Raw genomic sequence first — 15166 nt, 5'->3', positions numbered from 1 at the left:
AGCTCAACTGTGGCTTGGATTCCAAAATGGACTCTAAAGTGTTCTTAGACTAAATGTTCAATCCGTTTCCTTTCTTTCTAATCTTCTACCTATCAATCTCTCTCTATATATATCTTTTTTTAAACTTTTTTTTTTTTTTTTTTTACAGATACGTGAAAGAGGCCAAAGCAGCAACTAAGAATGGAGATCTGGAAGAAGCACTTAAACTTTTCAATTTGGCAAAGGACATTTTTCCCAATGAAAAGGTGATGAGCAGAATCCAAAAACTACAGGAAGCCTTGGAGGAGTTGGCAGAACATGGAGATGATGAATTCACGGATGTGTGCAACTCTGGCCTGCTGCTCTATCGAGAACTGCACAACCAACTATTTGAGTACCAGAAGGAAGGTGTAGCTTTCCTCTATAGCCTGTATAGGGATGGAAGGAGAGGTGGTATTCTGGCAGATGATATGGGATTAGGAAAGACTGTTCAAATCATCGCTTTCCTTTCTGGTATGTTTGATGCTTCACTTGTGAACCATGTGCTACTGATCATGCCAACCAGTCTCATCAGCACGTGGCTAAAAGAATTTGTCAAGTGGACCCCAGGAATGAGAGTCAAAACCTTTCACGGTCCTAGCAAGGATGAACGTACCAGAAACCTCAGTCGGATTCAGCAAAGGAATGGTGTCATTATCACCACATACCAAATGTTAATCAATAATTGGCAGCAACTTTCCAGCTTGAATGGCCAAGAGTTTGTGTGGGACTATGTCATCCTTGATGAAGCACATAAAATAAAAACCTCATCTACCAAGTCAGCAATATGTGCTCGTGCAATTCCTGCCAGTAATCGCATCCTCCTCACAGGAACCCCGATCCAGAATAATTTACAAGAACTGTGGTCCCTGTTTGATTTTGCTTGTCAAGGGTCCCTGCTAGGAACATTAAAAACTTTTAAAATGGAGTACGAAAATCCTATTACTAGAGCAAGAGAGAAGGATGCTACCCCAGGGGAAAAAGCCTTGGGATTTAAAATATCTGAAAACTTAATGGCAATCATAAAGCCCTATTTTCTTAGGAGGACTAAAGAAGAGGTACAGAAGAAAAAGTCAAGCAACCCAGAGGTCCAGCTTAGTGAAAAGAGTCCAGATGTTGGTGTCATATGTGAAATGCCTTCCCTTTCCAGAAAAAATGATTTAATTATTTGGATACGTCTTGTACCTTTACAGGAAGAAATATACAGGAAATTTGTGTCTCTAGATCATATCAAGGAGTTGTTAATGGAGACACGCTCACCTTTGGCTGAGCTAGGTGTCTTAAAGAAGCTCTGTGATCATCCTAGGCTGCTATCTGCACGGGCTTGTGGTTTGCTGAATCTAGGAGCTGTCAAATTCTCTGTTCAAGATGAAATTGAAGGGGAAGATTCCTCAGATGTGGACCATATTGATCAAATAAGTGATGATGCACTGATGGAAGAATCTGGAAAAATGATATTTCTAATGGACCTGCTTAACAGACTGCGAGACGAAGGGCATCAAACTCTGGTGTTTTGCCAGTCAAGACGAATTCTAAACATCATCGAACGCCTGTTAAAGAATAGGCACTTTAAGATATTGAGAATCGATGGAACAGTTACTCATCTTGTGGAACGAGAAAAAAGAATTAGCTTATTCCAGAAAAATAAAGATTACTCTGTTTTTCTGCTTACCACTCAAGTAGGTGGTGTTGGCTTAACACTAACCGCAGCAAGTAGAGTGGTCATCTTTGACCCTAGCTGGAATCCTGCAACTGATGCTCAAGCTGTGGATAGAGTTTACCGAATTGGACAAAAAGAAAATGTTGTAGTTTATAGGCTAATCACTTGTGGAACTGTAGAGGAAAAAATATACAGAAGACAGGTTTTCAAGGACTCATTAATAAGACAAACTACTGGTGATAAGAAGAACCCTTTCCGATATTTTAGTAAACAAGAATTGAGAGAGCTCTTTACAATTGAGGATTTTCAGAACTCTGCAACCCAGATGCAGCTTCAGTCTTTGCATGCTGCTCAGAGGAGATCTGATAAGAAACTAGATGAACATATTGACTTCCTGCACTCTTTGAGGATAGCTGGAATCTCAGACCATGATTTGATGTACACACATGACCTATCTGTTAAAGAAGAGCTTGATGTGATCGAAGACTCTCACTATATTCAGCAAAGGGTTCAGAAAGCTCAATTCCTTGTTGAATCCGAGTCTCAAAATACAGAGTTCTTAATGGAAAGACAAAAAGCTGGAAATGAGGGGATATGGCTGAGAGAACCTGTATTTCTTTCTCAAACAAAGAAGAAATGCCATGAATTAAATAAACCACAGCCTCGGCCTTCACCTCTTCTACCAACTTACCACACCCAGGAAGAAGAAATCAGTCACCAAATGGCAAGTGTAATCATTGAGGATCTGCCCGAAGAGAGTGAAAAACAAGATCTCGCCAGGAGAAAGATGAACGTTACCATCCCACAAGATGGTAGGCACCCGTGTGCAAGTACATTTGATGCTGATTTTGTAGCTACTTTACCCAAGGGGTGTGAAGATGTAGAAGAGATTTGGACTGACTCTGTATCAGGAATGGCTCTCCAAAAAGAGGCATCGCAAGAGGGGCCTATGCGGGAGGCACAGCAAGAAAGCCCTCAGGGAAGTTTCAATTTTTTACCTAGCAAGTCAGTCAGAGCTGATCTTGGGCCAAATCTAGATCAACTAGAGGAGGATGAGATTTTACATCACTGCAATCCCTGGCCTGCTAATCCCGAAATAAAGGAATATCAAAGGCCAGAATCAAATGTATCTGTTATTAAGATAGCTGATGATGACTTAGCAGCAGCCCACAGTGCACTACAGGATGCTCAAGTGAATGAGGCCAAGTTGGAAGAGGAACCTTTAGCATCTTCAGCACAGTATGCATGTGACTTCAATCTTTTCTTGGAAGATTCTGCAGACAATGGACAAAATTTTTCCAGTCAGTCTTTGGAGCATGTGGAGAAAGAAAATAGCTTGTGTGGCTCTGCAGCTAATTCCAGAGCAGAGTCTGTGCATAGCAAAGCATGTCTCAGTGTGGATCTTTCTGAGAAAGATGATGAGCCAGAAGAAGTAGTAGTTAATGTGAAAGTCAGAAGAAAAGCTAGATGTATCGATTCAGACGATGAAGTTGAACATGATACTTTTATTACAGATACTTCAGGCACAAACCCATTCAACACATCTCCCTTCCCGTTTTTATCTGTAAAACAATTTGATGCCTCAACTCCCAAAAATGACATCAGTCCACCTGGAAGGTTCTTTTCACCTAAAATATCTGATAGTTTAAATAAGTCTATAAACTCTAGAAGATCCCTGGCTTCTAGGAGGTCTCTTATTAATGTGGTTTTAGACCATGTGGAGGATATGGAGGAAAGACTTGACAATAGCAGTGAAGCAAAGGTTGCTGAAGATTACCTGGAGGAAGGAGCGGAGGAAAGCAGTGGTGAAGCCCCAGAGCATACAGAAGAAGATCCTTCCAGAGAAACACTGTCTTCAGAAAATAAGTCTAGCTGGTTAAGTACACCTAAGCCTGGTGCTCTGGCTCAGGAGACCTTTCCTGGTGACCCTGAGCCTTTGTCTGGTGGACAGTTGGTTGACTCTCCCCAGGATGAGGCACTGGAGGCTGCAGACGACTATGAGACTCTTGTCTTGCGTGGAAAAGAACTGAAAGAGTGTGGAAAAATACAGGAAGCCTTAGACTGCTTAGTTAAAGCACTTGACATAAAAAGCTCAGATTCTGAAGTCATGCTCATGACTTTAAGTTTGTATAAGCAACTTAATAAAACTTGAGAATATAACCTGTTTATTGTATTTTAAAGCAAAACTGAGTATAAGGTAATTTGTTCCCATAATTGGATTCTTTGGGAGCATGAAGCATTCAGGCTTAAGGTGAGAGAAGTCAAAAAGGGAGTTTTTGTTTCCAACTTTTTTTTGTAAATTTTGCCTTTACCACCTGCTCCTGCTTTCTCCTATACATATATTCTGGTATTCTGAGCACGAGGTTAATATTTCTTTACTCAAATATTCTTGTATTTTTCTTTTAGGCATACTCTATAAACGTAATAGAACTGTGTTATTTCTAGAGAAATTTTTGTAACATTACTCTGGCCATTTTAAATTTTATTCTGAAAATGATCAATTTTGTATATCACAGTTCAGATAATATTAAAGTTACTTTTCATTTACTTTCTTTCACTGAGATGATTGATATCGGCAAATGCATATAAAAATTCGTTTAGGCAGAAGTTTGTCATTAGTATTCCAGATCTAAGACCCACTTAACATGCTATTGTAGGCTCTCGGTTCACTATAGCCGAAGACTAGGATAAGCTACCTGGTGCTGGGCTTCTTTATCACAGGTACCCTACCCTGGAGTCCCTTTGCCTACCATTTGGCCATCCTTTACTCACCACCAGCTGCATTCTGACACATGCTAGCACATTGTATCTTTGGGTTGTAGACTGAAAAGGAGTTAGTTTGGTTCCCTCCCAGAAACATAAAGTGCAGCACAGCACTCTGTGCTCTGTCACTGGAGAATTTATCAAGTACTGACTATGTATTAGGTACTCTACACAGGTTTCTTGTTTAATCCTTTGAGGTCGAGGGTAGCATTTCCATTTTTTAGTTGAGGAAATGGCTCAGTGAGGCTGTGACCTGCCCAAGATCACGCAGTAAGGGGTGAAATGGATTGTTAACCGTGTGTTACCTAGTGAAAAGCCACTATAATAATTGACCTTTTTTTTTTTTTAGCGCCTTAGTTTTTCATTATTTATTTATTTTGGCTGCACTGGATCTGTGTTGCTGTGCACAGGCTCTCTCTAGTTGCGGCGAGCAGTGGCTTCTCTTGTTGCAGAGCACGGGCTCTAGGCATGCGGGCTTCAGTAGTTGTGTGCACGGGCTTAGTTGCTCTGAAGCATGTGGCATCTTCCTGGACCAGGGCTGGAACCCATGTCCCCTGCATTGGCAGGCAGATTCTTAACCACTGCGCCACCAGGGAAGCCCCTAGGTTATTTATTGATAGCACAAAATTTTGCTCTTACCGAAAGAAATTATTACAGTCGCCCCTCAGTATCCAAGGGGGATTGCTTCCAGGACTCCCTGCGGATACCAAACTCCACAGATGCTCAAGTCCCTTATATAAAATGGTGTAGTATTTACATATAACCTACACACATTCTCACATGTACTTTAAAATCATCTGTAGATTACTTATAATACCTAATACAACATAAATATAAATTGCAAATAGTTTGTAGATACAGTATAAGTGTTATGTGAATAGTTAGGCCTGTGCATGGCAAACTCAAGTTTTGCTTTTTGGAAGTTTCTGGAATTTTTAAATTAATTTTTGGCTGCGTTGGGTCTTCGTTGCTGCCCGTGGGCTTTCTTTAGTTGCAGCAAGTGGGGGCTACTCTTCGTTGCGGTGCATGGGCTTCTCATTGTGGTGGCTTCTCTTGTTGCGGAGCACGGGCTCTAGGAGCATGGGCTTCAGTAGTTGTGGCTCACGGGCTGTAGAGCACAGGCTCAGTAGTTGTGGTGCACGAGCTTAGTTGCTCCGCGCCATGTGGGGTCCTCCCAGACCAGGGCTCGAACCCGTGTCCCCTGCATTGGCAGGCGGATTCTTAACCACAGCGCCACCAGGGAAGTCCAGCCCTGGAATTTTTAAAAAAATATTTTTGATCTGCAGTTGGTTGAATCTGTGAATGCAGAACTGTGGATACAGACGACTAATATTTTAGGGAGGGTGACATGATTGAATACATGTCATTATTGAAAAAAATCCCGGTGATAACACTGTATGATTCAGCAATTCATAGTCTGCATCTAACTCCAGTCACTGTTTCCCTACATGGACTGAATGGCTGTGGCGCACGGGCTTAGTTGCTCCGCAACATGTGGGATCTTCCTGGACCAGGGCTCAAACCTGTGTCCCCTGCATTGGCAGGTGGATTCTTAACCACTGCACCACCACGGAAGCCCCTAGAGATGGTTTCTAAATTAACTTATGGGATATACTGAGAATCAGATAAAGCAGTTCTCAGAGGGAAGGGACTAACAGGTTAAAAGGAGTCTGCTTGACTTATCTTTTTTTTTTTATAAATGTCAAGTTTTTTTTTTGGTAGGAATTTATTAATTAATTAATTTTTTTGGCTGTGTTGGGTCTTCATTTCTGTGCGACGGCTTTCTCTAGTTGTGGCAAGCAGGGGTCACTCTTCATTGCGGTGCGCGGGCCTCTCACTATTGCAGCCTCTCTTGTTGCAGAGCACAGCCTCCAGATGCGCAGGCTCAGTAGTTGTGGCTCACAGGCCTAGTTGCTCCGCGGCATGTGAGATCCTCCCAGACCAGGGCTCGAACCCGTGTCCCCTGCATTAGCAGACAGATTCTCAACCACTGCGCCACCAGGGAAGCCCCTGCTTGACTTATCTAAAAGAACCACTGACTGAATACCTACTGCTGTGCACACCAACATTTACCCACCTGATTCTGCACCCACAAACCCATGATGACAGAGTTCATAAAATACGAGGATTATTCAACACCTTTTAAATAAATAAACAACGTGTAAAACACATGTAGTCTTTCATACAATTTTATTTTCTCCCTTCAATCATTATAATATGATACCCGAATTTTGTCTTAACTGGAGGATCTGTAAACACAGGCTTATCCGGCACACTTATAGGCAAGGCGAATGCTGCTTCTTGAAATGGTCCCACCATGGACCCTCTGGTCATCCAACCCAAGTCGCCCTGAAAAACCCAAAAGATTTGTGATGTCAAGTGGCCCTGAAGAGGGCACAGTTCTACTGTAGCTTGAGAATTTCCCAACACAAATGCTAAGGTTCCTAGCTTTATTCATCTGGGTTGGAGAGAAGTAGGCTCGACAAGGACAAACAGGGCTGAACCCTGGGCTGAACATACAAACACTCACAATGTTGCTGGGTGTCTGTTAGTTGTGCAAGTTTGGTTATGCCTAGGTTTAGACAAAGGTGACCCGTATTCAACTGTTCACAAGTTGGACATTTCTGCTTTTTTAAGATCTTTAAACTAAGATACGGCTAAAATTAATGGCGAAACAGAAATAATCCCTACTGCTGTGTGTCCTCCATGGGGACCGTGTTAAATGATGAGTGCACCATACCCCTTGCCTGGCTTTATCTTCACTATATTGTGTGGCCACTTCATTGAATTTCATTCCAGACTTTAACTTTTCCATGGCTTCCAAGATTTTTCCATGTTTTTCACACAGAATGTGTCTGACCTACAAGGAAAAAATATGTTCACGTAATACATGGAGACCCAAATGATTCCTTTCCTCACAGTACAGCAGTCATGTCAGGACTACCCCCCACTAGTGAAAAAAACACATTCGCTCATGGCAACGGAAAATCCTGGAAGTCTGCCCAGTTGGGCGATGGCCACAAACCCATTTCCCATATCAAGACAATATTTCAGAACCCAGATTTAGATGGAAAATGGGCACCTGGCTGTGGGAAGCTCCCAGCCTTTACCATGTACCTCAATGGTAACAGGAGGAGGAAACATGATAATGCTTGAGAGCTTAGGTCGAGTCAAATCCCCACTCTCCTGTATGATCTTAGGCATTTTTTTTTTAGGCTGTACCTCACAGCATGCAGGATCTTAGTTCCCCAGCCAGGGATTAACCACTGAACCACCAGAGAAGTCCCTTAGGCATGTTTTTAAACCTCTAAATGTTTCCCCATTTGTGCACTGAGATAACAGTACCTGTATGTTCTCATAGGGTTGTGAAGATTGAGGTGATGCAGCTAGCACTCAATAAAGGTTAGCTATTATTTCATCAGAGTGGGGATGATATGAAAAAAACCCACCAGGAAATACTTTTCACCAAAAGAGGCCCAATGTATAAAGCCTCCCCACAATTTAACACTTTGAAAACGAATCATATGTTGAAGATTAAGAATACTCAACCCGGGGACTTCCCTGGTGGTGCAATGGTTAAGAATCCGCCTGCCAATGCAGGGGACACTGGTTTGATCCCTGGTCAGGGAACTAAGATCCCGCATGCCGTGGGGTAACTAAGCCTGTGTACCACAACTACTGAGATTGCCCGCCTCAAGCAGAGCCCGTGTGCTGCAAAAACTACAGAGCGCACGCACTCTGGAACCCCTGCACCACAACTACAGAGCCCACGCAACCTGGAGCTTGCTCGCCACAACTAGAGAAGAGAAAAACCGCACGCCACAACTAGAGAGAAGCCCGCGAGCTGCAACGAAAGATCCCGCGTGTCGCAACTAAGCCCCAACACAGCCAAAAATAAAATAAATAACAAATAACTCTTTTTAAAAAAGAATACTCAACCCTAGAGAAGTATTCAAATGTAACCTATGTTTACATAAAGCCATGTTTTAAAAAAATCACTATATCCTTAAAAATGATTTTGTCAAGATATCTGTTTTGTAGGATTTCCCATTTCTCTGTTCTATTCAAATAGAATCCGTTATTCATTTCTTACTGTCGTGTACTAGGGTGGGGGCTAAAGGTGTCTCCCTGTAGAGACAGACAAACCATGGCTGTCCTCAGGATTCAATTACTGAAACTGGGGGTGAGAGGATCCCTGACTGGAAGAGCGACACAGGAGATAGACACAGCAAAGGAAAGAATGTATCAAAAAGTAGGGCTCAGGGAGGCAAACTTCTATAGAATGTGTCCAGCACTGTCCACGGGAGACAGGGACAAACAGTCTGGACACTAGAGCGATACATGTTGGGGGACGAGGATGGCTTCTCAGACCTCATCTTGGCCTGGCTAAAACACCTTCTCAACTGCCTCCGTCTTTCCGCTTCTACACTCACAAAGCAACCTTCTGGTTCGATGATTGGGAAAGTGCACACAGCATTCATGATCATAGAAAGGGGATCCCATCCACCACTTTATAAATGAATAAACAAGTATTCTGCTTTAGACAGTTTGATGGGTTAGACATAATGAGTCTGTAGTACCTGTGGAGTTTGCAAGTGTGACCGACCAACTGGCAACTGTATGAGACTCGTGTCTTAGGAGAGACCAAGTTCCAGAGAATGTGGGAGTGATGAGCATGGAAGTAGCAGCTGACGCTATGGGAGGTGACGGATCACCCTGGGAGGCTACACAGAATGAGAAGAGGAGGAAAGCAGACTCAAGACATCCGTGGAGAATATCAATGTATAAGCAATAAGCAAAGAAAGAAGCTCAACAAGCATGATAAAAACGAAGGGCCAGACAGGTAGAGAGAAAGGTGTGTTAAAAGAAACCAAGGCAAGAGAAAGTTTCAAGGAGGAAATGGTCAACAGGGTTAAATGCTTCAGAGTGATCAGGTTAGAAGTACAATCAATTTAGCAATGATTGACTGAGGACCTTGGCAAAAGCTGTTTCAGAAGAGTAGTAAGTGCAGAAGCCAGGCTTCAGCAACTGACTGAGGAAGTAACAGGAAGCAGGCCGGTAATGTGGGTGGGGTTTCCCCAACTAACTGAGTTAGAAAAGAAGGAGAAAGGGCTCTAGTCAAAGGGAAAGGGTCACAGTCACAGATATATTTTAAAGGTCCCTGGCTATATTTTCAGAATGAAGGGAAAGATGCAGTAAAGAGGGAAAGGTTGAAGACAGAGCAAAGAAAGAGGGTGGAGATAAATGAAGGAGCAAGGCTAGGCATTCAGAGCACTGCTGGAAAAATCAGTTAGCCTTAAAGGAAGAGAGGTAAGAGAGATGAGGGAGGTGTGGGTGAAGATAACTTTGTTGGAAGGGGGCTGGGAAGCCATGAGTTCGTGACTAAAGTTCTAGTTTCCATTTTCTTGTGACAATTATGACAATATTTCAGTTATCGAGTACTTAATACTCGCTAGGCACTGTGCTAAGCGCTTTACATGTGTGATCTCATGAAATCCTCACACCAACCCCACGAGACTGGATCAGTGTTTCTCAACTCTGGCAAATGTCAGAATCACACCAAGAGCTTCTAAAAAATACATCAAGGTCCAGTCCCCACACGCCAGAGATTCTGAGGCAGCTGGTCTGGGGTGGGTCCCTAGGCACTGAGACTTTTAGAAGCTCTTCAGGTGAATCTGATGTACACAGGGGTTGAGAACCCTGGATGAAGTTGTCTGCTGACTGACTGGAGGAGGGTGGTGGATGGCTTGAGGCAAGTGGCAAAGGATCGCTGTGCAGTACTGAGGGCCCAGCTCAGGTTAGAGACCAGGAATCAGTGGCCCCAACCCCTGAGGCTGTGTGACTCTCCAGTGGGGCCCAGCAGTTCTGGGTCTGAGTGTAAAGAAAGTAGATAATTGGATTGATCCTGAGCTGTAGTCTGGCAGGTGGATGCAGTGGATGACCCAAAGAAAAAGGAGGTGGGGCTCCTTGATCCTGTGGTCAAACCCTTCCATCTAATTTCCAGCCTACAAGGCATACAGGACTTGGAGAACAGACATGAGGCCTTAGAGAAGGTGAGGCGAACAGGGCAGGCTTGAGGGCCTGCCTGGAAGTCTGTGTGTGGAGAGGAACAGGACAGGATTGGGGGAGGTGGGAAGTGAGGGGAAGGAAGGAAGTTGTGGTCGGCAGGTGGGTTTCAGAATCTGGGCAGCTCTAGTGACACAGGGCAGGGGTGGGTTCAGGAGTGGGGTCTGAAGCAGAATAGCAGGATGTGGAAGGAGCCTAGATCCTAAAAGGCTGGAGGGTTTGGGGTCCCTCCCCTGCTGGGGCCTTCACAAACACTGACAACCCAGCTGTACTCTAGCAGGTGAACAGTTCAACACACTATGGCACTTCCATTCCACGGAACACTACTCAGTAATACAAAGGAACAGACTATGGATACACACAACCGGAATGAAATCTCCAGAGAACTATGCTGAGCGGAAAAAAATCCAATCCCGAAAGGTTACACACTATCATTTCACTCATATGGAAATCATAAAATTACAGAAATGAAGAAGAGATTAGTCACTGCTCTGGGGTCAAGGAGGGGGCAGGGGTAGGGGTGGGAGGGAAGTGGGCATCACTATAAAAGGGCAACAGGAGGAATCCCTGGGGTGATGGAAATGTTCTGGATCTTGACTGTAGCAATGACAATCTCCTGGTTGTGCTAATGTACTAGGGTTTTGTTAAGATGTTACCATTGGGGAAACGGTAAAAAGTACATTTACATGTATAAAAGGTACATCTACCTTACAACTGAATAAGAGTCTAAAATTATCTCAAAAGAAAAAGCTTAACAAAAGAGTTTAATCCTAATTGACTTTCCTAGCTAATTACATGCCACTCCTTTCCATATACCTCAGGTATAGCCACACTGAACTTATTTTTTTCCAGAAAGGACAAGATGCCTCTTTAAAGCCATATGCAGTGAAGCAGTCTCTTAGGTTAGGTGCCTGTGAAAGTCAGCACATAACAGTCAAAATTACCCTACAACAACACTTATGAAGATGGTGTACTTGAAACCAACACGTCAGCCCTCAGTAAGCCCAACACAGCCTGTCTCCCCAACCTGTGTTGTAACAATGACCGCTTCTTCAGCTGGACCCCAGGACGAAGTAGCTGGCTTGCATTCAGGCACCATGTTTTATGAAAATTATCTTTGGATACCAGAATCCCACTTTACATGGTTGGATATTCATACATGAATGGAGGTCGACTATGGAAAATCAAATTCATGTCTCCCATCTCTCTCTCTGGGTTCACTGAGTAGAAAAGTGGGCAGAATGGCCCACACTCTTTACATTTGCTCTCCTTTTCTTTGGCTGCATGTGTATGGGTGCATTTATATGATACAACTCCACTACAGCTCTTCTCATATAGCAATGAAATTTCTTTACCTAACTGCTCCCGACTAGACTGTGATAACAGGGACCATCTCTTATCTGCTTTTTTTTTAAATACCCAGAATTTAATACACTGCTTAGCACAGGGCAGATGTCACTAAATCTTTAATGAATGAACAAATCAAAGTATGGAACCCCATAAACTGACTGAAACGTGGTAACTGCCTTGTTACGTAGCACTAAGCGGTATAATTCTGTTTGCAGATTATATTTTCCCAGGGCAGACACCCCTCTGGCACTAGGTCAAGTACTTCAAGTAATTATCTGCAACCATCTCCCCTCATTTTCATGGTCAGGGCTCTGGCTTGTAGCTCACCAGCAGGGGAGCTATCTAATGAGACCCGTGCCTTTGCCTGTTCATCTCAGTTCTTCGTTTTGTCAAATATTATTTCGTCCTGAGAAATAATTCATTCACTTACTTGGGAAGACCTAACAACACATTTTAAGGAAAAATACTAGAGTATGAAGAAATTCTGGATGTCTGAGAAAACATTTGAGAAAATATTTAAAAGGAATTACTTTTCATAAATGAAAGTGATCTATTATTTTCCACTTTTGTGCTATCGTACATCAGTATTAGGTTAGCCTTAGAATGAGTTAAGCATACTGTCTTTTCCTTTTATGTGAACCAAAATAACAAATGTATATTATTTATATTTAACATGAAAAAAAGGAACAAGTAACTCACCTTTACTGCATTGCCACCACCTTTGGGACCCTGCGCCTTCTTGTCAGAACTATCACTCCCAGAGGCTGCTTTTCCTTTAGAGAAGAGATGACAGGTACTCATTTAAACTGCACCTTCACCGTGTTATGTACAGAAAAGTTCAACACAATAGGAGTTGATACTTCCATCATAGCACCAAGCTTCAAAAGGGAACTCTGTAGACACTTTACTACATCAAGCTAAATTAACCTGTGACTCACCTCTTAAAACAGGGAATTTGTGCCCTACATAAACCCTTCAAGGAAAATGGATACACAAGTGAGTGTGCTAATAGTTGAATGGGAGCGCCAAAAGCCTGGCCCAGATTCTCTGGACCCAATATGAAATCCTGCCTTCTAAGGGCAAACCCCTGAGCTCTTGTGAGATTTCTAATAAGCACTGCAACTATGTATCTGAATACTCACAATTCCAGTAAGTAAAATCTCCAAGAATATATTTTAAATAAAGATCAAATTTCCCAACACCCGTATTTGGCTAAAGAACACATTGATGTCCAAACTCCTGGAGTCGACTACATTGCCTATTGATACCTTCCTAAGAAAAGATATCGATATTCAGATTAAGAACCACTGGCAGCATTCTACATTTTACTACTGTGTCATTTTGCTACTATGCCAACTTCTGTATTGATGGCAGCATACTTACTGTTAGAGGCTGATATTCCTAAGAACTATTGTTGGATTAAGTGTTCAGTTCAATAAACATTTCCTAAATAACTAAGTTCCAGGCACTGGGGATACAAAGATGAACAAGCCATGGTACCTTCCTTCAGGGAGCTCATATACTACTGGGGAAGATGGTTATGTAAAGTTATGTAAAATAGATCTTTTCAGGAGAATGAGCTATGCTCTATAGACAGGGGGCTGTGGAAGCACAAAGGGACATTTTAGCCAGTCAGGGAAGCTTTCCTGGATGAGTAGGAGCTGACCAGGCAAAGAAAGGACAGAGGTGAGGAGACATTCCAGGGTGAGGGAACAGTGTAGTATGTGCAGGTAACTATGGGTGAAGCCAAATCTGAGGTGGGAGTGCTGTGAGATGAGCCCAGGGGAGGTGGTTGAGCATTAGGGCATGAGGGCCTGTAGGCCCCATTAAGGAACTTGGAATTTATCCTAGAAGTAATAGGGAGCCATTGAAAAATTTTATTCAGGAGACTCCATCTTACTTGTCTTAGGATCTCCAAAGCCTAGCACACAACAGTTGTTCAATAAATGCTCAACCAAACTGAAAATCCAAAATGCTGACCACCAAATGCCTAAGAAAATGTTACTGCCAAAGGAGTTTTATTACACCAAACTCTTCAAGGGGGTTGCTGTATATTCACTCTAGAACAATGATACCTTCCAATTATTCCATCCTCTCCCCCACTGGATGCTGTCATCTTCTGACTGCCACCTCACTCCCTGATTGACTGACAACTCTGGCAACTTCAGGCTTCCTTTCCACCCTCACCACTGCCATCATCTTGGATGACCTCACCATCTATGCAGAGGAATCATCCAACAGTCTAATCTCACAGTTCTGGACCTCCTTCCCAAATGCCCATGCCTTTTACTCCAGGCCACCTGTTGCCAGGGAAACACGATGGAACTGTGCCATTCAGAACTAGTAGTTCAGTCTCTGGCTACAACTCTGTTCTTCCAACTTTCTCATGCCTCATTCCCACAACACGGGCTCTTTAATTTCACAGAACCGCCCCCCCCATTCAGTCCCTTTATCCTGCTATGTCCCCCTAGACTATCAGACTTCTCATTCCCTTCCCAGTCTGGATCCCATGCTTGATCATCTGAACTGCGTCCCCACTGGCACCCTTAATTCCCTTGTGCTGCTTTCCTTCTATTATCATTGTCCAACAAAGCCTCAACCTTGGCTCAAGTCTACACCTAGCTCTTTTCAGTCCTGTATTGTGCCACTTATATGGTACTAGGTAAATCATGACTAAGCAGATCGTGTCCTCTACAAATTCATGGCCTTCAATCTTAGGCTCTCAGCCCTGAGGGAAATCCTTTTGTAAGTGTTTCATCCCCTTTCCCATCACCCCAACGACTATTCCAAACCTTTACCACTCTCAAGACTCCTACCCAGTCCCTGCCCCGCAGTCTTAAAAACTACATCCCCATGCTTTTTAATCAAAACCTTCCAGAGAAGTCCACACTGACTGTCTCCAACTTATCACTTCCTGGTCAGTCTTCTAGTAACTGGCCACCCGCTGCCTCCACCCCGGACCCCGAGGACCGCCGGTCTGCTCCCTCCCCCACGCTCCTCACCCAACCCCATTCTCCTTGGTTGCTCTGGCTGCTCTACCTTTCCCTCGTTTCCCAGATACGCTTTTTCCTTTTGGAGGCATCTCCGAAATTCGCCGTCGAGCTCTCAACTGCTTCGGTTACCGCACAAAGCCCCTTCAGGCCCCACCGGTATGTCCTAAACATATGCCTGAAAGTAACATCGCAATTGGCCATCCTTACTGTGGCTCCGGAAGCAGGCATATCTTGGGACAGGCCCGGTCCTTTGGCTCTAGGGCCAATGGGGGCTGAAGAGTCTGACCAATAAGGAGCTTGGGCCGGGTAGAGGGGC

The 15166-nt window shown here is 43.5% G+C and overlaps 2 protein-coding genes across 4 annotated transcripts in view; one reads left to right on the top strand and one right to left on the bottom strand.

The window, feature by feature from the left end:
- The window catches only part of ERCC6L (ERCC excision repair 6 like, spindle assembly checkpoint helicase), a 50532-nt gene extending 46190 nt beyond the window's left edge, over positions 1 to 4342 (top strand). For all 3 annotated transcript variants that reach the window (XM_079909647.1, XM_079909646.1, XM_079909648.1), the window contains exon 2: positions 149 to 4342. In XM_079909647.1, coding sequence (XP_079765773.1) covers positions 149 to 3830 — 3682 coding nt within the window. In that variant the 3' untranslated portion in view covers positions 3831 to 4342. The remainder of the gene's footprint in view (positions 1 to 148) is intronic.
- Positions 4343 to 6620: 2278 nt separating this feature from the next.
- Positions 6621 to 14984, bottom strand: PIN4 (peptidylprolyl cis/trans isomerase, NIMA-interacting 4). Its single transcript, XM_079910707.1, has 4 exons — positions 14897 to 14984; positions 12557 to 12630; positions 7182 to 7301; positions 6621 to 6790 (listed from the first exon to the last, which is right to left on the bottom strand). The coding sequence occupies exons 1-4, from the start codon at positions 14937 to 14939 to the stop codon at positions 6632 to 6634; spliced, it is 396 nt and encodes a 131-aa protein (XP_079766833.1). The 5' UTR covers positions 14940 to 14984; the 3' UTR covers positions 6621 to 6631.
- Between the last annotated feature and the right edge of the window lie 182 nt (positions 14985 to 15166).

Source organism: Stenella coeruleoalba (genome assembly GCF_951394435.1).
Source record: "Stenella coeruleoalba genome assembly, chromosome: X".
NCBI lineage: Eukaryota > Metazoa > Chordata > Mammalia > Artiodactyla > Delphinidae > Stenella > Stenella coeruleoalba.
This window is presented reverse-complemented; position numbering and strand designations above follow the sequence as displayed.